The sequence below is a fragment of the Rhodnius prolixus genome, unplaced genomic scaffold (genome assembly GCF_049639745.1).
Source record: "Rhodnius prolixus isolate KJV_2025 unplaced genomic scaffold, Rpr scaffold_3, whole genome shotgun sequence".
Lineage (NCBI taxonomy): Eukaryota > Metazoa > Arthropoda > Insecta > Hemiptera > Reduviidae > Rhodnius > Rhodnius prolixus.
Genome location: NW_027411603.1, coordinates 50,853,964 through 50,878,108, shown reverse-complemented (window position 1 = coordinate 50,878,108; position 24,145 = coordinate 50,853,964). Strand labels below are relative to the sequence as shown.

The following is a 24,145-nucleotide window of genomic DNA, read 5'->3' as shown; positions in this document are numbered from 1 at the left end:
AATTATTCCTTTTGTCGTCCTATTTGAGCCTTATATTGTCCAATATGTCGTAGTCGTTTTTGACGTCAATTTCAAAAACATCCGGTGGGAAAAACTATTTCCTATATATAAACGAATATCTCAAAAGATTTTCTTCAAACAATGAATTTGACTAATCTACTTCTAATTATGGATGAAAGGCCATAACTGGTCCATGTATCCAGAAATATTTAAAAGAATAAGGTTTAAACAAAAATAATTTGTTAAAGAAAACACCGTAGAGTTACATTATGATGGCAAAAGAGAGAAGGAGAGGTTCCGGTAGAAAGAGATAGGAAGATTGGTTAAGGAGAAAGGAAATAAAATTAGAATAAAAACTGGACAGAGCGGAAGGAAGCAAAGCAAAAGAGAGGATGCAATAAGAAGAGCCAAGTAAACACAACAAGGTGAACCCTAAGGTGGTCATTAAATCGTTAAGAATAATTACTTACTTTGGCCGGAGCAGCGGTGGCCGCGTTCACGCAGAGTTGGAAAAGACGAGAGAAAGGAAATGGGGCCGCTACCCTCAAGAGAAATGGGAGTTAACTCTTCCTTAAGAGTCCTTACAAAGGAGAAAGAGCGGTGGTTATAAGAAGGAGCCAGGAGTAGGTGGTTTGATCAATTAAACTAAATTTACACTTTCAAGTGTACAAGATTGGAAGACGCGAACATTATAATCTCCCGAACGCACGCACAAACTTCAAACCAAGTGTTTTTTTTTTAAATACAAAAAAAAAAAGAAGAAGATAAAAAGACTACGTCAGAAGGTGAGCTAAAGATAGGCGTCAGCCGTCCTCATAAATTATTCAATTATTATAATCACCCATTTTTATTACTTTTATTATATTCACACATATATCTATACACACCTAATTATTCATGAATAAAAGTCTGTTGTGAAGCAACAATACTTTCTTAAACCTCAATTTCCAAGATTTATATCCAGAAATCGAAAAACCACAAACCAATAATGGAAAAACGGAAGTGGTTCGAGACTGAAGATGGCTGTAGAAGAATTAGGTAAGGTGAAAAGGGTAAATAGGACTTCTGAATAAAGGGCTCTTAGGTGTAGAAATATTTCATTGAGAACTGATCGTCTATTGCAGTGCAGCACTTTTGAAAGTTTAGTTACTGCACGGTAGAAGATTTTTGGTTACCGGAGAAGATAGACTGGAAAATCCAGAAGAGATAAGAGATGCGTAGACAATAGCAAATAGCAGCAGGATAAACATCCTTCATGCAATAGAAAGCAATTCAAAATGGTTACCTACTTAAAATGGATGGTCTAGGGTAGTTTTTAAACTGGAAGATTCAAGGGACATAGGAAAAAGGGAACCCACTAAACCAACAATACATCTTAGCTTTGCGGGTCTAGCCTATAACCGCCTAACATACTTTACTGTTAAATTTCTCATATTAACCACATTAAATAAAATCCAAGACCTAGACCAGGGGAATCGAACCCACTAAACCAACAATACATCTTAGCTTTGCGGGTCTAGCCTATAACCGCCTAACATATTTTACTATAAATTTCTCATATTAACCATTAAATAAAATCCAAGACCTAGACCAGGGGAATCGAACACACTAAACCAACAATACATCTTAGCTTTGCGGGTCTAGCCTATAACCGCCTAACATACTTTACTGTAAATTTCTCATATTAACCACATTAAATAAAATCCAAGACCTAGACCGGGGGAATCGAACCCACTAAACCAACAATACATCTTAGCTTTGCGGGTCTAGCCTATAACCGCCTAACATATTTTACTATAAATTTCTCATATTAACCATTAAATAAAATCCAAAGCCTAGACCGGGAAACGAACCCACTAAACCAACAATACATCTTAGCATTGCGGGTCTAGCCTCTTAACCGCCTAACATACTTTACTATAAATTTCTCATATTAACCATTAAATAAAATCCAAGGCATAAAGACCGGGGAATCGAACCCAGTATCACAATACATATTAGCTTCGCAGGGGTCTCGCCTCTAACCGCTCGGCTACCGTGGCGCCCTTTTTCAAAATAATAAATACGCAAATTGTGGCAAAGGAGGCAATCGTTTTTCGAGGTTTTTCCAAACCATAATGTCAATGAACAGAAAAAAAAAATTACAAAGAAAATAGACAATGAAAAACCCATTTTCTGATATTTACTTTTGAAGTTGGAAAATGCTTAATTAAATGATACAGCCCAAACCTAATTTATAGTATAATTAATTCAAGTGCTGGGCTTATTACCAGCAAAAAATAGAATGGGCTGTTGAAATAACAGTGGCAACATGAAAATAACCCTGTTTAACATTCTAAATCGTTATTTCCATTGTTTAATCCGTTTTTCACTGATTTAAAAAGAATATGTAATTTAAAAAAATACTGATTACCAATTCTCTTTTTTGTATAATGAAAAGAAAATATCTATTTGACTCTCGTGAGTAAAACCGTGTTTTATAATTGACGAAGTTTTTATTAATGAACGAATACAGCGAAGCCCCCGGAGCTTCAACGTAAGGTTGCCTAGAACATTCGCTAGAGAATTCGATTAAGAGTCGACCTGTGAGAGGAAATTAGATTCCTTCTAACGTGTTAAGAATTATTTATGGTTCTGAACGGTTCGGAGTTTAGGAGAAAAGTTGTGAGTTAGTACTTTGGGAGCACATCAATACGGGAAAGTCATGCGAGTGTGTCCACAGCAGATTTTCCTTTATTACGTCACGAATTTCCCTACCCCTAACATTACGCTGTACGAGTTTATAATTTGAGAGGTTAAAATTCTGAACAAATATCAGAATTTGAAATAAAGTACTCTTTTTCTAGGCGCCACGATAGCCGAGCCACGATAGCCACGATAGGCTAGACCCGCAAAGCTAAGATGTATTGTTGGTTTAGTGGGTTCGACTCCCCTGGTCTAGGCCTTGGATTTTATTTAATGGTTAATATGAGAAATTTATAGTAAAGTATGTTAGGCGGTTATAGGCTAGACCCGCAAAGCTAAGATGTATTGTTGGTTTAGTGGTTTCGATTTTATTTAATGGTTAATAAAATAAATTTACAATAAAGTTTGTTTGCTAGTCGCCTCGGTACTTAGATGTACAGCCAGTCTGAAAAATATAGGCATTACTATACTTCACTTACTATCAGTATTTCTTATTAAGTAATAGGCTGTCGAATCTCCTAAAATATTCATCGACTTAATATCTTTATTCCAAGAGATGTCTATACCAAGTGCAGCTTTATACATTAGACTTAAATCTAAATTTGAATAAAATTGTTTGCCCCGAAGTGCAAATTTAAGGGGATAACCTTTAAGAGGATTCATTGCTCTACTGATCACAGTTACTGTAATTCTAGGGCGCTGACAGTACGATAGTAACTAAGATACCGCCTGAGAACTCGAACACAATTTTGCTAACTTTCGTTGGAACCAAGAGAAAGTTGGAATCTGCTGTGTAGAGAACAGGGAAATGAAGTCCATACACACTGCACAAAGAGGGGGGAGTGGATGCTAGGTGTATCCATTGGGAGTGCACCCTCGGCGGATCAATGATCAGCAGAGAGCTGGAGAGAACTACCTGGAGTACTAGAGCTGTCTGATGCCGCCGCCTCCACTAACACACACTGCTGCAATAATAACAATACACGGCCAGACACCCCACCACCAGGTGAACCACGTGTACTGCACACCTATACACGTGCCCTCTTCATACCCACTATGCACACTACTGCTTCTGAAGATGTTTTCTCCATAATTTGCTTAACATGGCTCGACCAGTTTCTAACCTCCATAATAATAACTTGACCAAAAAATTTGGTGTTATGGCCGGAATGAATGCCCTACTTCAATTGGTGCATACAATCAGAAGTTACAGACAGTTTAAGGAATAGTATTTGATGCTGTGTACTGTGAGAACTGTGTGTAGAACTAGTTTCCCGAGCGTTTGATGTCAAAGTAAATATTCTATGGAAACTAGTTGGTCCAAAGTTTGGAAAGAGCTAGTTTTGAGTATTCTAAGATCTAACCCAACAATGATGAAGCAAACTATTAGTTTCATAGCAGCAATAGAGTAGTATCTTGTCATTGTCTTATATCACCCCACCCCACCAACCAACCATGGTATCCAACCATGGTTTTCCTAGAAAAGAGTGGGGGGAAAGTTAGTTTCATCCTCCAAAACTCTATAATATTAGTAGCAGCAGCCATTTCTGGTCTGTTAGATGTAACTAAAGAGCCTGTCACTAACACGGGACATTAATCCATCTACTTCAACCAGACGTAAGGGTTTCATTTCAAACAAAACCTTTCAAATATGAGGGAATAAATGCTAGGGAATAGTCTCCCACACTGCTAGCCCTTCTCAACCTTTTGGCCGCTTTCTTTGAATTCGCCCTAAGACCCCGGGGTTTTAATTTATAATTTACAATAGAAAGTAATGAAAGCAACCTTAATTACCCAGTTTAACTTGCTGGTACTTACGAAGCACTCGTAATTTTTATTTTAAGTTATGGATTAAATTAATTTATTATTTTTAAGTGAGACGAAATTTAACAATAAATACAGAAAAATAAATAAATTGTTCAGAATTTTATTTAGAGTACAGAACAAAAAAAAAATTAGCTAAGCGGTTAGCGTACTGGATTCCGACACGGAGATTCCAGGTTCGAATCCGGCTGATGGTCCTTAGATTTTCTCTTCCTATAAGAGCTTCTTACAGCTCCCTGGTGATGGACAGTGCGGTCTGTAACTAAGAGAGTACTGTCCGGAGACGGCCATTGCACTGGAAAAAAGCTCCGAGGGCCAATAATCTACCCCTGACGATGGACGAAAATCTGAAACCGATCAGGGATATAATAATAAACGCTCGCTACGACGGATATAATTGGAGAAAATAGGATGACTCCACTGCCTTACTAAATTTTGATTTGTGCTGAACAAGAACAGACATGATTTTTTTTTTCTTTAAAAAAAAAAAAGGAAACACTTTCTCTGATTCAGATGGCCTCAAAAAAACTCAATTCTGAAAATTAAGCACGATCGCTAAGTACACTTCCGTTCAAAAGCTAAGCGAAGATAATGGATGACCATACTCGCACAATATTGGAAAAAAAAATCTATAAGATTTATAAAAACACTTGTTAAAAATTATCAGCTAAGGTTTTGTGTGCGCGTCACTACAGCGTATAAACATAAGGGGCCGGAAATGCTCAATAAGTACCACATCCTGTACACCATTCTGTACACAACTAGTCTCCAATCGCGTACACCTTCTTCTTTGTGGAGCGTGTATATATTTTGTAAATATGCGTATCAAGTTAAATAAACCTGGTCCACATACGGACCCGTATTTATGCTGGAAAATATGAATTTCCCAGGATCAAAACACGTCATATAGATGGGAAAATTAAAAAAAGAAAAAGTAGTTCTTTGACTTTTCATTTTTATATGGGCAAAAATAAAATACGAGTAACTATTAACAACCCATTACTGAGTCAATGACCTTGACTTATAGCTTTAAGTGGGCGCATGCGTGGTCAAAAAAAAAAAATTCAATATTGCCAACATAGATATTCGAAAAAATAATAAATATCGTACGTAATACCAATAAACTGGTTTTGGGGAAACTTTTTTTAGTAATAATTTTAGCATCATTTTTCTATTTATACATTAAAACCAAAAAAAAATCTTCTCCGGACACTCACACGATTTCCTGTTTTTCGCAACTTATATAGCCGGACTTAATTTTATACTTAGATTTTTTTTTTTTAACTCTCTTTACAACTTGCCTATTGGCAACAAGTAAATCGGATTAAATACATAGATAAAAATGGCTGGAAAGATTTGAATAAGGGCCATCCAACGATATCCATCATGAGTCTGGCTAACACAGGATGCTGTTGAAGTGAATTCGAAGGATGCCCTTTTACTATCATGCTTCAGTGTTCGGCGAGGATTTGAGGGAAGAGTAGTCCTGGGATAGATTGTTTATGAGCGGATTTTTGAAGTGTTGGGGAAAGTTTGGGAATGAAATTTTTGGTTGTAACGGGAGAGATTTGGCTAGGTCAAGGACAAAAAAGGGATTTTTAAGTCAGTGTGGATAGTGGTGATTGCTTACCATAGAAAAGAGCGTTAAGGATTGTGCGTAGGATTTTCGATTGAAGGGATTGGATGCGATTGAGATTGGAACGCTTTGCGGAGTACCGTACAGTTCCAAGTCCATGTGTCCAGATTGGGGGCTAGTAGAGCTATGTATGTGTTTCTTTTTGTTCGTAAGAGACAAAATTTGGAGCGTTTGTCAAGGAGTCTTTTGGTCATTCGGTAACTTAAGAATGTTTAAGAGCAATAACACTTTTTTCTTTTTAATTTCTCTCACACCCCATAACTTCCGGCGGATTTCTATTTTGTGTTATCACCGGAAATAAAAATTACGGAACATAAACGTGTTTTTTTTTAAATGCTGTTTATAGTTTCGGATTTCCTTCCATCATCAGAGCACGGTAGAGAATTTAACCAGCCTTATGTTTCTATCATACGTAAATCTACACTAAACAATGGCGAATACAACCGTAGAAAATGATCCAATAGTAATTAGAAAAAACGCTGAACATCATCACTTTCCCAGATTAACTGAAATGGATTTCCCCCCTCCAATTCAAATAAAAGTGGTAGCGTTCACACAAATTTTAAAGCAAATCGATTAGGTGGTATTTCCGGTTAACCGATATCGATATTGGCAACAAATTAAAATATAATTTTGAACGTTTTTGTAATTTCTTCCGGTTTTTTTTCGAAATATTGGTGATCAACTTCTACTCAAACATTTTAGTCCTTCCGGAATACCCTCAAAAATCAGACTTCTCCAACTACTGCAAGACATCCTCTTACAAGGAATAAAAGGAAGTAAACAAAAAAAAAGTCTTTCCATTGTATTCTGCAATATTCCAGAAATAACAACGGTTTTTTTTATTGATAGTTATTAAAAAAAATAAATCTTATTTTAATGCATAATTTGCATACAGATGTAATTAAAGGTCACCAGCGAAATGTGAAGCAATTATCTGACGTGGGAAGCCTCATTACCACTTCCTCTGTGCATAAATAAATGAATGAAGCTCCCAATCAATGAAATTTTTTACAATAAAATGAAACAAAAACGTAAAAGAAAAGTGTTAACAGTCGCCTTTCTCTCGCTGCAATTTACAAAGTGCTGACTTTTTTTTCCTTTAAAAAAAAATAAGCAAATTTGCGCACTCAATTTGCGTACTTAAGATGAATGGAACCTTACCGGAAATGAACATTCATTACGTGAAGCAGTAAAGTTCAAAATTGTCTTAAACAATAGCCTTCAAGATGGGGGAGAAACCGACCAAAAATGGGTACTGTGAGAAAAATCTGCCCACCGGAAATGGCCTTGCATTTCACTCAATGAGCTTTTTCCCTTTTTTCTCAATTTTTCACTTAAGAGGAAGTACGAGGGTCGTTTGAAAAGTCCGTGCAAAGTCAGAGAGATAGCACTACTGGCGCGTATCGAGGTTATGTTTAGTTAGTAGCATCTCTTGGAAGAACACACACCAAGTTTCAGCCAGATCGGTCTATTTCTTTGTGTTTGGCATTCGTTTGAATCGAGGAAGTCGAGTGATTTTCAAATAAATGGACGAAAAAGAATTTCGTGTGTTGATTAAACACTACTTTATGAAAGGCAAAACGCCTCAGGAGACTAAAAAGAAGCTTCATAAAAATTATGGTGACTCTGCACCTTCGATTAGAACAGTTTATAAGTGGTTTCAAAATTTTCTGGAATGGCCATATGGCCACCAACGTTCTGGACGCCCTGTTCGAGGTTACTACTCCAGAAATCATTGATAAAATCCATGATATGGTGATGGATGACAGAAGAGTGAAGGTGCGTGAGATTGCTAGTGCTGTGGGCATCTCGAATGAACGGGTACAATAATATTTTGCATCAACAATTGGACATGACAAAGCTATCCGCAAGATGGGTGTGCCGCGATTGCTCACGCTTGACCAAAAAACGAAATCGTGTGAAGTGTTCGCAAGGACGGTTTGCAGCTGTTCCAGAAGAATCCGCAGGACTTTAAGCGTCGTTTCGTCACTGTGCATGAAACATGGATACATCACTACACTCCTGAGACCAAAGAACAATCTAAACAATGGGTTACCAAGGGGGGAATCTGCGCCAAAAAAGGCGAAGACCGTTCCTTCGGCCGGAAAGATTATGGCGACTGTCTTTTGGGATTCGCAAGGAATAATCCCCATCGACTATCTGGAAAAGGGTAAAACTATTACAGGTGCATATTATTCATCGTTATTGGACCGTTTGAAAACCGAGCTGCAAGAAAAACGCCCACGACTGGCCCACAAAAAAGTCCTTTTCCGACACGACAACGCACCAGCTCACACCTCAGCAGTTGTGGTCGCAAAATTAATGGAAATAGGGTTCCAACTCGTTTCACATCCCCCCTATTCTCCAGACTTGGCTCCCCCGGACTACTATTTGTTCCACAATATGAAGAAATGGCAGGCGGGAAAAAGATTTTATTCAAACGAGGAGGTGATTGCAGAAACAAATGGCTATTTTTCAGACTTGGACAAATCCTATTATTCGGAAGGGATCAACAAACTAGAGCAGCGTTGGACGAAGTGTATAAGCCTAAAAGGAGACTATGTTGAAAAATAAAAAAGGTTTACCCCCAAAAATTAAGTAGTTTTTATTTTTGCACGGACTTTTCAAACGACCCTCGTAATACGTGACAAGTTTTTCGAAAATTTTAATTTTTACCTGGAAATAGAGGTTTTAAAGAAAAGTAGTCGTAGCCAATATCAGCTGAACAATTGTGAGTTCATTTATTACGTAATAAAAATTACGGTACTTAAGTATAAGTTAATCCGCACGGATTTCGGATTCAATAAATGTGGTCTTTTTTTTTGTTTTATTTGGTGAGGGAGATATTTTTGGGAAAAGCAGAAAAAACAAAAAAATTCTCAGAACAGTAAAAGAAAATGATACACTTCCGGTTATGTGAGATATTCTCTTAGCTAAGTTACTATGATCTCTTGGGCATAAGCAGAAGAAAAATTGAAGACTGAGTTTCCGTTGGAAAAGAGAGGAAGGATTTTACTAGTGTTCAAAAACATACCCACTCACATACGTACATCAACACACACCACATTCTAAATAATACTTTTTTGGATTCAGGAGGCCTTAAAACGGAAGTTTTATCTGGTAAAATCTCAATATCATAAATTTCGGATAAATCCGCCAAAAAACTTTCCTATTCTCATTCCTGTTCATATTCTAGGACAGGGGTCCGCCAAACTTTTTTTTGATCATGGACCCCCTCTATATAATTTTTCGAAATCTCCATCGACCCCCTATAAAAGTAAATTTTCAGTTAATTAAAAATAAAACTATCTATTAGGTACTGTGTTTGTACAATTTTTTTTATGATTATAAACATTTATTAAAGTAAATTAATAAAGTATTAGATTAGATCGCTTCGATAAATAAATTACGCATGGTTAGGAGATGAGAATTGCCAAGATAATGAGTTGGAGAGCATTGTGTAACAATAGTTTTATGAAAAATATCTTAATGTTGAAATTTAAATACCTTAATATTTTTATTAAATAATAAGTAATTGTAAGTAAGTAAAGTAACTACAGTATTGCTTCTTAATTAATGAGATGGGTGTGCCTGGTGTTTCTTTGCAAGGTTCCGCTATATTCGGTTCGAAATTGGTTTTTCCTTCGACCTCCTGGCGCAGATCGACCTTTACTTTTGTTAAATAGACCCCTGGGGGTCTATATAGACCACTTTGACGATTTCTGCACTAGGATTACTTCTTTAGTAGAATAATGGAGTCTTTTAAATACACAGTTCCATTATACTATGTAGATTGTTTTTCAGTATTTAAGGCTAACATCTGAGATTATTGACGCCTGGAGCATTTTTCAGTGTACTTCCGGCCGGCCTCCCGTACAGTGTTCTTTCGTTACAGAAAACACTGTCCATTACCGGGCAGTAAGCTGAAAGAAGCTCTTAAGAGGTCAGGTAATCGTGCATTAGACCCCGAGGTCCAGTACGCAATACGCGAAGTTAATCCCTATCCTACTTTACTTATGTTTTGTACTTATTATAAAAACTAATGTACCAACATCTGGCACGTTTGTTTGTAGTTGCAACTCAGCATACATTGATTTCAAGGCAGTGCAGCGGGAAAGGAAAGCTAAGTCGTTAGCGTAGAGGGTTTCCTCGCTTAGATCCCAGGTTCGAATCCAACTCTTCCCAGGCGTTTCCTACAACTTACTGAGCGATAATGAGCAGTGTTATTTGTAGCAAGAAAACAGAACTATAGTCGCCAGTGACCTTATCTTTAAAAAAAACAAAAAATACAGAGAGGAATCGGGGCATTAAAGTTCCTTAAGAGGTCTCATTCCCAAGCTACATCCCCCCCCCCCAAAAATGGACCAGATGTTATCCCCAATGAATTAAATTAAGACCAAAAGAACAAGAGAAGAAAGAAGACGAGGAAAATCAAGTTTCTAAAGTTGTTTTAAAGCTTGGGAACCATGAAAAACGCCCCAAAAACTACTTTATCCCAGACAAACAATACTCGCTTGTTATGGGGAGAAATATAACAGTTCTTTTGGATGGAAAAAAACAGAACAATAGCTGGTGATTCGTAACAAGAACTCAAGGCTCATACTTGGGGGTCCTGGGGGGCCGATTACACCTGCCAATCAAAACAGGAACACCGGAAATACAAGTATAGAACCCAAAGCGGGACTCTACTCCACTCTACGAGACTAGTTACCACCGACCCTACCTACAAAACAGACTGCGGTGTTCGTGTTTCACAAGTGTTTGTGCGCGTGTTGTTGTATGGTGTTGGTTAGGCTGGTTTTTGTCTAGGGGGCGCCCCAAACTGGGGCCGTAGGACAGAAATAGACGTTTCATTGAAGAAGAAATAGTGAATTCCCCTAGGTCGAGACAGTCAGACCAGTCAGTCGACTAAGAAGAAAGACGTCGACATACATAAATAGAACACAGGAAACGATCAACTGAAATTTATTCACTTCATTGATGACATCTTCTGTAAACTGATTTTTACAGTTACGTATCAACTTCCGATTTCTATTTTTTCAAAGTAAAAACATCTCCAAAAATAAATATCGCAGGAAGCGGAAACTTCCAGGGGCCTCACTACAATCAAGCGATCTAAATCCCGCACCGGAAGTGTAACTGTACTGAATGGAGTCTTTAACTTTTTATAGATTTTCTTAAAACTTATTATCATAAAAGGATTAATTAACGAAATTAAATCTATTTCAATTGACGTAAGTAAACACCGTTGTAAAACTTACGTAAAATACTTTTGTCTATATCGTGCGCCTGATCTAATTTATTTTGAAGCGAGTGAAGCTCCCCCACGAACCATTTCAATCGCAAGAGCAGCATCCTTTGGGATGTTACAATTGGATCTGTGGTGTCGCAGAATTAAGAAGTTCCAAAAGTTGGAATAAAAGGCTATGAAAGGTTGTCAAGGGTTAAAGCTAGGTAGGGCTCAGAACAGTAGAAGCTGCCCTAGATCAGAGTATTTAGGGACGCCAGAGCACCGCTCGGGACACACAATTGCACTTAAGGATTGCATTCACTCTCTGAGGATTTATTCTCAAACTCTCTTCACGGCGTCAATCTATTCGTCATTCTGTTTAGCCAATTCTTCTAGAAATAGTTCATATTCAGTTTTCCTTAGTTAGTTATTGTAATATAAGATGGTTCCTAAGTTAGTGTTAATGCTAGCCATTCTACTCTTAGCCAGTAATATTATCTTTTATTCTATTTCAGCCCCACAGCCACCCTAATCAAATCACTAATATTCCGCTCGTGCCTATAAATTAATAGCTATTTAAATCTCCTTTTTGAGGCCGTACTCATCAACATCAACCTCTTCAACAGCTAACAACACATATGTATTGCAACTACATAGTTGTGTATACAGAAACTGTGGTCAGTTTTCTTAGGCTTATCGCGATACCAGTTTTCGGGGTTAGCGCCGTACATCCTGGCGAAAACCTAACCAAAGTACAGGCTTAAAAAAAAACATTTATCGCCATAAACTTCTTTTAATAAAAGTTAAGTTTCAGTAACGGTTTTACCAAGTTTTGATGTGAAATTACCACGATAATTCGTTGCTCTACTACACGTGTAGGTATCGATGTTTTCAGCAAAACGGAAACTAACACCTCATACCCAAACGACGGTTCCGGTGTCAGACAGATTTCTCTACAAACACGTGAGACGCTGCACAATCGAAAGAGAAGGCTTTACGCTGCACAGCTGACAGATTGTTAGGATTTGGCGCATGCATAGTTCTTCTGTAGCAGCATCAGTCTCATTATTTTAATAGCCACAGCTCGTACACTACATTTGTAAGGGGAAATCATGATGCTTAAACTACTTTGTAAAAATGTTTTTTAGAAATAATATCATTAAAAATCATGTAATTATCTACCTCCTGGAAACAGAAAAAATTACGTGTGCTCCAGACGAACGAATTGGAGATAAGTAGTATCGACTGTCACGAAAATCTGCCTGGATCTTAATACCATCCAGTCTTATCTAACTTCGCTTAGGAGGAGCTAGAAAAGAGTAAACTAGTAATCTCAAGAGATTGGACCTGAGAATCACTCCCATTGTAATACACTAATAAGTAATTACACTAAATAAAACAAGGCGTTACTTCTTTCAAGTGCTGAATAGAACTGGCTAAATTTTATTTATGTAACAATATTATTCACAGAAATAATAATAATAATAATAATCATATAAGGGAAGGGATTAGCTATGAGGTTAGCATACTGGACTCCCACGCGGAGGTCCCGGGTTCGAATCCAGCAGCTGACCCTTAGATTTTCTCTTCCTAGGAGCTTCTTACAGCTCACTGTCCGGTGATGGACAGTGTTGTCTGTAACGAGAGAACACTGTCCGGAGGCCGGCAGTGCACTGAAAAAGCTCCGGGCGCTAATGACCTCAGCTGTTGATGCGCCAAAAAAAAAAATTAAAAAAAAAAATAATAATAATCATATGTCTTATTAGAAGAAAAGTATTTAGTTCCATATGGGAGTAGAATTCTTTGAATTCTCTAGAGTGCTGCCGCCGCACCCATCATATACGAGTACATTGAAATTGGCCTGACTCCCCCGCAAACCTCCAGAGAGTCTGGCTCCATCGCCTTCCCTCTCGCCAAGACCCCAAACGTGGCCACTGATGTAAGGAATTGATTGATTGAACGGATATTTACCGTGATCGCCAGCAAACAACCTTGCTGCACTAACCTTGAATACAGATTCGCATGAAGTATGCATGCTTATTGTATTCCTGACCGAATTCGGACATTCAATCATAGTCAGAGGTGAATTAATCATTTCGGTGTAGAGAATTCGACTTCATTTTTGTTTTCATCCATAAGACGGAAGTTCCTTTATCAAATCAGTTCAAAAAAAAAAAAGATGTGTCTTTATTTTTACAACTACCAAAAAAAATTTTTTTTAAATATCCAAATGAAAATAACGCGTATGTAAATGAAACAGGAACAATATCTGCTTTATTAGAAATAATGACCATATGTTTTTATTTGGTGCCACATGTGGAGGCCATATGATGCAGCCCGCGGCAAAAATACCCATACTTGGAGAGATATCTGTAGTGTTTGTGGCGGCAACGGGCACCAATTCTTTCACACACATCACAGCCTATTAGATAACTGTACTTTTTTTTTTTTTTTAATATTACTACCAAATATCGATTTAGTCAAACGATTAAAAAAATAAAATAAAAAATACATCTCGTTTTAAACCACGCACAAACAGATAGACTTTCTCTTACTTCATTCCTGAAGGTTTTAACCTAACATTTTTCGCATCAACAATGAAAAATTTATAGTAAAGTATGTTAGGCGGTTATAGGCTAGACCCGCAAATCTAAGATGTATTGTTGGTTTAATGGGTTCGATTCCTCTGGTCTAGGCCTTGGATTCTATTTAATGGTTAATATGAGAAATTTATAGTGAAGTAAGTTAGGCGGTTATAGGCTAGACCCGCAAAGCTAAGATCTATGTTGGTTTAGTGGGTTCGATTCCCCCTGGTCTAGGCTTTGGATTTTATTTAATGGTTAATATAAGAAATTTATAGTTAAGTATGTTAGGCGGTTATAGGCTGGAACCGCAAAGCTAAGGTGTATTGTTGGTTTAGTGGGTTCGATTCCCCTGGATTCTATTTAATGGTTAATATGAGAAATTTATAGTAAAATGTGTTAGGCTAGACACGCAAAGCTAAGATGTATTGTTGGTTTAGTGGGTTCGATTCCCCTGGATTTTATTTAATGGATAATATGAGAAATTTATAGTAAAATGTGTTAGGCTAGACACGCAAAGCTAAGATGTATTGTTGGTTTAGTGGGTTCGATTCCCCTGGATTTTATTTAATGGTTATTATGAGAAATTTATAGTAAAATGTGTTAGGCTGGACCCGCAAAGCTAAGATGTATTGTTGGTTTAGTGGGTTCGATTCCCCTGGATTCTATTTAATGGTTAATATGAGAAATTTATAGTAAAATGTGTTAGGCTAGACCCGCAAAGCTAAGATGTATTGTTGGTTTAGTGGGTTCGATTCCCCTGGTCTAGGCCTTGGATTCTTTAATGGTTAATATGAGAAATTTATAGTATTTATTTATATTTTATGGCATAAAATAAAACACCCCTTTCTAACCTTACAGAACCTAGGTTTCATCAATTTAAGTCGACTATTTTTACAGTTATAACCGCTGGTTAATTAATTTCACCAGATGATATCATACTACGGTATCACACTATTTTTTTTTTTTTTTTGCTCTTCATTATTTTTTATGGTAGTGTCTTTAATGTAAATTATGTAAAAGTAGTGGAACTTTTTTTTTTTTCTATGTAAATTATATGGAGTTATGTAATGAATCATTTCCGGATTTATGTGTCATTTTGTCAGGTTTGTCAAAAAAATTATGGAGTGTTCTTTCAGTTAAAATTTTTATTAGTTAAATGATGGGTTCATCATTTTGAGGAGGGGAGAGATTGGCGTGGGGTTTTGTCGAAGTTAATTGGGGCTGATTGTTATGACGGCTATTATCTGGTCTGAAACTTTTATTTATTTATTTATTTTTATATCTTCTTCGGTAAATTCACAATATTTAAAAGAAAAGTATTAAGATCGTTCAAATCTTCTAAATAGGGGTTTTCAACGAGAAATATCCGCTTTGGGATCCTCTGATGCAGAAACAGTAGGTCTGTCAGTATGTCTCTAGTACATGAACAGAACACTTCAAATTAAAGAAAACCAAAATTCAGCAAGTTCGAACTTTATATTTAAGTACCATCATCAGACCTCTCAGAGGTAACTCAAATCTTCAAATCTTCAAATTCAGAACTTTTGCAACCATTTTGTTTTTTAAATACAATACGGATGTGGAAAATACGTAGAAAGTATTATCTAAAAAACATCTTTGTGAGCAACTTTACAGATTCACGATAAAATATCAGTACTTCCGGTTTGTAATATTAAACTTAAAAAAGAAAAAAAAGAACTTAAAGACCTTTTATTAAGGGGATCCTTTTGAACGAAATATCAAGTGTGAATATTGGGTGATTTCGTCAATATTTAGATATGCAGTCGCATGCTGCAGAACTATTTCTAAAAAAAAAAGTAAAGTAATTGCCTATTATTCAGATGGGCTTTACATCAAACTACCAAATTAGGTGTCGTGGACGGAGGCGACTAGTAAACATACTTTACTATAAATTTCTCATATTAACCATTAAATAAAATCCAAGGCCTAAGACCGAGGGAATCGAACCTACTAAACCAACAATACATCTTAGCTTTGCGGGTCTAGCCTATAACCGCCTAACATACTTTATTATAAACTTCTCATATTAACCATTAAATAAAATCCAAAGCCTAGACCGGGAATCGAACCCACTAAACCAACAATACATCTTAGCATTGCGGGTCTAGCCTCTTAACCGCTCGGCTACCGTGGCGCCTTAAAATACTATTTCTAAGATACAGTATTTGTTTGGTCCTCAGCGAACCTCCAAACGTCTCAAATTAGAATTTACAAGTGTAAACATGAAAATCGGAGTGAAAGTAAAGTAACCAATTTAGAAATGAATCGAAAAAAAGAATTAAGTGTACAAGTAGTAATATTGTACCTAAAGTTATACTAGAACAGCATAGCCTAAGTTTCTAGCTTGAACAGGATGCAGCGAAAATACAGGAGATGATAAAGAGAAGCATTAAGGAGGTAACATCAACAACACTAAACAACAACAACAAGAACAAAAGTGTCTTTGTGGATTTTAAACCTCAAACTCACATCAAACAAAATACCCATCCCCAGGCTAAACAACCAAGTAAGCAGGAGGTCGAAGGAGCAAAGTTTTGTGGTATATGGTGAACTTAAGTTCAGGCAAGGCACTTCCGGTATCATATATATAGCAAGAGCTACCAAAATTCGGCCTCCTTTACATGGCGTTCACTAGCGAATACTTTATATCGATAGCTTATGGCTTCAAATTTTCCTTTTAAGTCGATTATGATAGATGAAAGACGTGTGAGTGTGCACACCGCTTAGACTAAGCGGACTTAAATGGACTTCAAACTTTTAGAAATGGAATTATTAATATTTCAAAACACAAAAATCTGCAGAAAAAACAATCAATTTCCACAATATAACTACGGAGACAACACTATGTATTATAAGCTTTAAAAAATATATATAACAGGGCTAGAAAATTGAGAACTTCATTTTCAAGAAATGAAAAAAATGGCCTGGAAAATGCATTTAAGGCAATGAAAAACTTTCGAACAAATGTTCTAAAGAAAACTTTGCATTTAATGGAAAATAATTTATATATAAAAAAAAATGAAGTGAAATTACGCAATTTTCACCACTCACTAAAATTCTCGATATACAATTTTTCACGAATGAAGTGAGCTGTAAGAAGCTCCTATAAAGAGAAAACTAAAGACCGGAAGCCTTAGTCTTCTTCATTAAGCTTAAATCGCTAAATAATGTCCAAGAAAATGCACCGGGAAATCTCTAAAAAAGGAAAACAATTTTCTGGAGAACAAACTAAAAATTGAATATTGAAAGTAGTAGAATTGCTGCTGCCATCATTGGATCTGCTCTTAGGAGGGGGAGGAGGTTTCAGATCTAATTATTAAAAAAAAAATCGTTTTAAGAATGAAAAGCTATAAAGGAAATAATAAAGCGTCATCATGAAAACCAGCATTTATTGGCCGCCCCATCAAGGGAAAACTCATTTTCCTTGATCCCCTATTAGCTTTCTCTATATCCATTACACAAGAAATGAAAAATCAATTTTCAGATATTAATTTAAAATATTCTAAATTAATTCTAGGCTAAGGAAAATTCACTTTTCTAAAAAAAGAAATAGACTAATACTTGATCATATTATACTAAGAATTTTCGTCTTGTAATTACTGTTCATTATTTTCTGGTGACTGAATCATAGTTTGAGTAGGATGAAAGAAATAATGCCAGTTTCAGTCATTATAAACTTTATTATGCCGAGCTTTCGACCTAGGGACTAGGTCCATCTTCAGGGCTAATTTACAATATACTGTTTTACATCATTAGAGAGTTGGTATGCCTTCTGTCTTGTCTGTTCATGGACTTGTCTGATATATGTTTGGTTGTAAGGAAGTCAGTGTTGCCAATTGTAAAGTATTTTGTAGTAAGTTGGCGTATTTGTTGTTTAAATTGTTCGTGTCAGTTTTGAAATTTAAACTGTTTTCTGTCTTAGATATGTCTATCAATTCTAGCACTTTCCTTTTTTGGTGTGTTGCATATACGGCCAACATACTGCAAAATACTTGACAACTGGCAACACTGACTTCCACACAACCTTAACACATATGACACTCTGAGACCGGTCACACTCAGTCCATGAACAGACAAGACAGAAGACACACCAACCCTCTAATGATGTAAAATATTACATTGTAAATTAGCCCTGAAGATGGACCTAGTCCCTAGGTCGAAAGCTCGGCATAATGAAGTTTATAATGACTGAAAATGGCATTAATTTGTTCATCCTAAGAATTTTCTTTACAGTGTGAAGATTTTCTTTTCAACATAACCAAGAAAAAGATTGTTATTTAGATATATTTAGTGTAAGTTTTTCTTGCTTTTAAGTTACATGAAAATCCTAAACGTAAAAAATCCGTGGGAAAAACTTTTGCTCGGGTTTCCTTCGAAATTCAAAGGTTGATGCGTCAGTAAAAATAATTTGGCATTTTTTTTAAAAAGAATCGTCAAATCCGTTACTTCAAATCCTGAATAAAACCATAAATCCGTAAATCCTGTTTTATCGAAAATAAATTTCTACAACTCCAAATTTATTAGCACTGGTGGTCTTTGATTGGTACTTAGAATTCTCGGTACAAAACACATTCATTATCGGAATACACGACAAAGTCAACTTATTTATTGCTAACCTCGTACAACAACGCACATACAAACACATAAACTAACAAAACAAAACAACATTGACATTAGATAGAGTGGGAGAGGGGAATACCCGTTTGGGCAAATGATCGACTCTATGAAAATCGAATCGCAGTAGAATATGGGGCTTGACCTGTGAACTCTATTCAACACTGTTATAACCTAGCTACAGTTATAGCCTAGCTGCTACCACCCACTCGGCGAACAGCACTAAACAGGAAGTACTACCAACCAAACCAACTTTTTGTCTCTTTGTTTTTCCCTTTTTATTTTTTTATTTTTAGAGCAATGCGATTGTAACAAAATTTCCCAAATCGATTATGAAAATAAGTTTGTAGGAGAACGGTATGAACAAAAATAAAGTCTTGAAAAAGGGAATGATTTCCGGTATTTCGGGGATTTTTTTTTTTTTTTTGGAACTGATTACCTTTTTTCTTAGGGTAATCAACAACAACGCCAGTCTCTCTTCTGCACCAACTGGATGAACCAATTCGCGTGAAGAGACCTGGATTGCAAGAGGAAGAAAACGTGCTTTAGCCCCGGATTGATTGCTCGAAATTTCCAGCATCCTGTTCTTCAACAGATTTGGTATTCTTTGACTTCACAAACTTGTTTAGCAAAATCTAAGGGAAATCCATATAGCTGCTTTTGTGTTAAATAAAGAACTGATAGAATTCGAGAACATTGCACCCTCCAGTCAGGGATAGGGGGAATATGCATTGCGGGAAAATGTTAGAAAAATGCATTAAACTAAATAAGAGACTAGGTGCATAAATGCAATAAATGCATTTTTTTTTGTTCAGTTAAAATCACAAATTTTCACATTTACATTTAAGGTTCAATTCCCAAACCTATTTCTTGAATTTGCCACTGTAAATTTAATTTATTTATTTCTTCGACTAAAAATCTAATTCTTCCTTATAATCTAGTGAATATTCGTAAAGAAATGAGTGAGCGATGGCTAAACTAAAGGGAAGGCAACTGAGCCCTAAGGGTCGCACGCAAAGATTGCTGCAAGATGGACACGCAATCTTCCTTAAAAACTAATGAAGTAGCCAAGTCTTAATAAACAGAAAATAAATGAAAACTAACAAAGGTCGGGATCAGTGTAGTGGTAGAGAATGTGGAAGGGTGAGGGGTACCACGTAACTGAGTCTTATTGTATATTTATGAATATATAAATAAATAAAGACAATAAAGTAAAATAAATAAATAAAATATAAACTGAAATAGAGAGAGAGAGAGAGGAACAAGATCATTTGAAAACCTAAGGCTTTCTCTTTTGCTGCAATCAATCCTCTAAAACCTTGAATTCTTTCATGATGAAAAAGACTTTCTAGAACCGCTTGTGCTTTCAAGAACCCCACTTAAAGCTGTTTAGATGAAAAAGAATTTCAAAACTAATAATTTTGTAGGTACTTTAGAATTTGATTCTAGAAATTGGAGGCTTAAAAACTGGTAAAACTTAAAAACTGCTTAAAAGATTCACACTTTCGGTTAGAAAATATTCATCAAAACCTCAATTTTATCAAAAAAATTTAATCGATATTCCTTCCTTAAAAAGCCCTAAACTGAATTTTTGCTGAGGAAAAAAAAAAAGTTACATAAAGGTACTTATAAAAACCTTAGCTATAATGATTAAGTTTTTTATAAAAAAAACAGGAAACTAAAATAATCCTTCAGGAAATTACCACTTTCAGCCACGCTGTTTACTTCAAATTCTCAATTTGAGCCACTCAATTAACAGCTCGTAAAACAAGGGGCTCAAGAGAGACTCACTATTAAAAGGGTTGATCGTCAAAAAAAATGCATAAAAAAAGAATCCACCATCTTGGAAAAAAAAATTAATAATAACCACCATCTCACTATTCTAGGAGAATATACCAAATAACTGTTGTGGATCTAAAAATTAATGCATTAAGAGAATAAAACAATAACAATCATCCTTAAATGAATAAACTGAAACCAGTGAATGTAAAATTCCATTTCAGTAAGTTGCTACTTCCGTTTACGGAACTTTATGTGGCTAAGTCTGTTTCTCTGATTAATTCGAAACGCAACATAGAAAGTGTTGTAAAATGAAATTCTATAGTTGTGACAATTCTTTAAGTTTAACACAGATTTTAAACCAGTTATAATGTCACAAAACCAATTTTAAAGTACCATTTTTAAGTATGAAATTAATTGTTAATTATTTAGTATAAATCTCTAGGTTGACAAATTTACCAAAAATAGGTAAAACTAAAATCAGTAATAAACTTATCCTCTTTAATAAATTTTGTAGTTTCAAATGTGTGCAATACTAAGCGCCATTTAGAATTAGAATATTCAGAGTACTTGGTCCACCTATAACTAGATACGTACATATGTGCAACAACACCAGAGATTAAATGCTAAAAAAATTCTCCTTTCTGACCAAGTTTTAAGAAAAACAACATTTAAAAGTAAGTAGCTTAGTAGTACTACTAAGTACCTGTAGTGGACTAAAAAAAACAAGTCCAAAAAAAAAGTCGTGGATAAACATTGACAAAAAAAAAAAAAGGGATCAGCAAGAATATTAATGATATTAAGAGGAAGATAAATCATCCCAAGTTGTTAAGATACAGGAGGGATAAACTTCAGTGTTCAAGAGATGTCCAATTATAAGTTATAATGTATAGGTTAGTTTAACTTAATTTGATCGGAAACTATATGCACTGGAGTTATATATTAAGTGTTTATTTTAAGTTCAAGTGTAACAAAAATATCCTAAATGCAGGACTTAAAACAGTCCCAGCATAATAAATACATGTACTTTAAATAAAAATTAAAATGGAGCAAAGTAACCCGAAGTGTATTTTAATTATTTAAAACTACTTGCTGTAACAAAAAATAAAAGAGGGGCTATACAAGGTAGACTCATGCTAAGAGAGAACCTTAAAAAAAACAAAACCAAAATTGGAAATATTCCACCAAAAATTAATAATAAGAAAACAAAAAAAAAAACAGTAAACAATACCTTAGTCGATGCAAAGAGGTTCCTGCATTTACAGGCCAATCAAAGAAAACTAATATATTCACTCACAATCGAAACTTCACATTTTAAAAATAATTAAATAAGAAATAGCATTAATTTTTTTTCCATCAGTTAGCACTAAACTAACCTAAGTAAATGCTATCAAGAAGTAAGAAAGAAGAAAAAAAACTGATAACAGACCAGCTGTTGAGGAAAACAATTGTATTAATCGATTTACTACAAATCGATTCGATTTAAATAAAATAATTGCTGTCAATTTCTTGGTACTAATATCAATAACAACTTAATTCTTAACTCTAAAAACACAGAAGTCTAATAACAACTTAATAGCAGATAGAATTTTTAAAAAAACCTACCCTTAAAATATAATTTAGGTTAATAAACTCACTACTAACAAATCACAACAAAGCACAGTTATTTGAAAACATTTAGCTATAAAATGCTTACGAAATCTGTAGAATCTAAGAAACATAGGTCAGAATTTTAAAGTTTAAATCAGAAATGGTCATCGAGATACTGTCTTATATTTTTTGTTTTTTAATAAAGTAAGTTTATTCAAAAACTTGTTAAGATCTATTATCTAGTATATTTTTTTCACTTATCCAATAAATAAATCAATATTTTTTTGGTTCAATTCGTAAGAATTATTAAAAAGGAAGAAGATAGATGAAAATTGTTTTGCTTTTTTATCGTTGGGGTTGTTCATTCTTAAAAATAAAATACCAACTTTACAAAAGATTGTTTTTTGGGTGACTCGCAGAAATTGGGCAAAAATAAATGAAATTAGGGTGTAAAAAAAAAAAAAAATTGTAAAAGCCTTAGTTCTGCCCCATTTTATTATAGGAAAAATGGCGTGATTTTAGTCTATACCAAGTCACAGCGCAAGACAGTAATGATGTATTCCAAAAAAAAAATAACCAAAATAATACTTAAGAGGGTAAATTTAAAGTAATAGAAATCGTATTTTCTTTTGACTGTTTATTTGTTAGATTCATTTCACCAGGTTATTTAATGTAATAAATAAAAACAAATTTATGATAACGTACTTTCTAATTTATTTTAACAGAACAGACCTAATAAATTATTTTTGGGTAATAAGGTAAGGAAAAGCTAGGTTAGGCCCTTAAATTTTTTTATGAATTCGCGGGGGGGACCTAAAACAGCATTACAGTTACATCTGTTGGCAAAGAGGTCACAAACTACATACAAATAATAAATAAATAAAACTAACAAGTTAATCCCTCTCGGCTTATCAGTAAAATGATAAGAAATATAACACAATGTCTTAAGAGGTTACAACTGGGTAATAAATTGTGGAAAAAAGGAATGGATATTAAACCAGTTTATCTTTAAATCACCCTAACCTAAAAGTTGGTTATAGGATGTAATTGTTTAGAAATTTTGTGGGTTTTTATTAAAGTAATGTGAAATTAAGGTTTGAGTTGGAGTTTAAGGTGTTAATTTGAAAAAGTGATGCGTAACTAGGGTATTTTTCAAGAAGATTAACCCTTAAAATTAGCTATAGGAGCATCATGGGGATGTTCAACCCTTATAGGCTAGGCGGGGGCTAGGTGGTTAACTAAAATGGACAAATTACTTTCCTCAAATGCAAAACTAATACAGCTTTTTTTTTTAGGCTATTGTATTCTAAAACAATACACAGTTAAGAAGTACAAAAGTTTTTAAGAGCTTTAAAAGGGTATGAATCAATAAAGCTGCAAACCGGCCTGCAATAGACAGAGTGGGGCGTTTTAGTGTGCCCCTTATGTCTTTGTGAGCGGTTAGTTTGTGAGGCGCGCGTATGTCTGTGAATGGTGATAGTAAGATTCTCGTAGTAAATCAAGCTCACCTGAGGTTGGGTAGCCGAAATCTGTCTCTGTAGGGAATCCCTTTCTTTTTCCACTTCTGATAGTTTAGCTTCAGTTTCTGATAGACGTTCCTGGGTTTCACGTAGGCTATCCATTAATTTGTCCCTTTCATCCAACATAGTAACCATTAGCTGTTCAAAATTTGCATCCTCACCGGAGAACTGGGAGCTACGTTGACTGATGCTGTCCTCCGATATGGTCGGCATCACATCACACATCATGTTCCACATTTTGAACGAGTAACCAAATAGGATCAAAAAGCGCGGCGACAAAAAAAAAAGAAAACGAAAAAACTACTGAACAATTTTCAAAGCGGGCATTTAAACCAAATCATATATTACTAAAAGAAAAAAATAAGACTGCCTTTCAAGTAAACTCTTTTCTGGACGAACTTTTTTTAAAAAATATATATACATTAACTCATCATTTTAAACTATAAACGCACAACGAAAACCCGCGAACAGTACGCGCGTTGTACACGGCACATTCGCGCCCGTACACTTAACACCCAGAACTGAATAAAAAATCGAATGAAACGACATTATATCTGTGAGAGAGCCTAAAAGACACACCTACAAATTCCTACTCCCTTCAGTGAGCTACTAGCCTATACAGGCCCGGTATCCATCTTGGATAGTGACGTCAGTCTGG

At 35.3% G+C, this 24,145-nt stretch overlaps 2 protein-coding genes across 2 annotated transcripts in view; both read right to left on the bottom strand.

The window, feature by feature from the left end:
* Liprin-alpha (PTPRF interacting protein alpha) overlaps positions 1-21,870 on the bottom strand; it is a 213,017-nt gene extending 191,147 nt beyond the window's left edge. The window contains exon 1 of the mRNA XM_074124205.1: positions 21,609-21,870. The gene's annotated coding sequence lies outside the window, so the exon portion shown is untranslated. The remainder of the gene's footprint in view (positions 1-21,608) is intronic.
* Positions 1-24,130, bottom strand: part of LOC141452273 (liprin-alpha-2-like) — a 108,170-nt gene extending 84,040 nt beyond the window's left edge. The window contains exon 1 of the mRNA XM_074124248.1: positions 23,476-24,130. Coding sequence (XP_073980349.1) covers positions 23,476-23,724 — 249 coding nt within the window. The 5' untranslated portion in view covers positions 23,725-24,130. The remainder of the gene's footprint in view (positions 1-23,475) is intronic.
* Between the last annotated feature and the right edge of the window lie 15 nt (positions 24,131-24,145).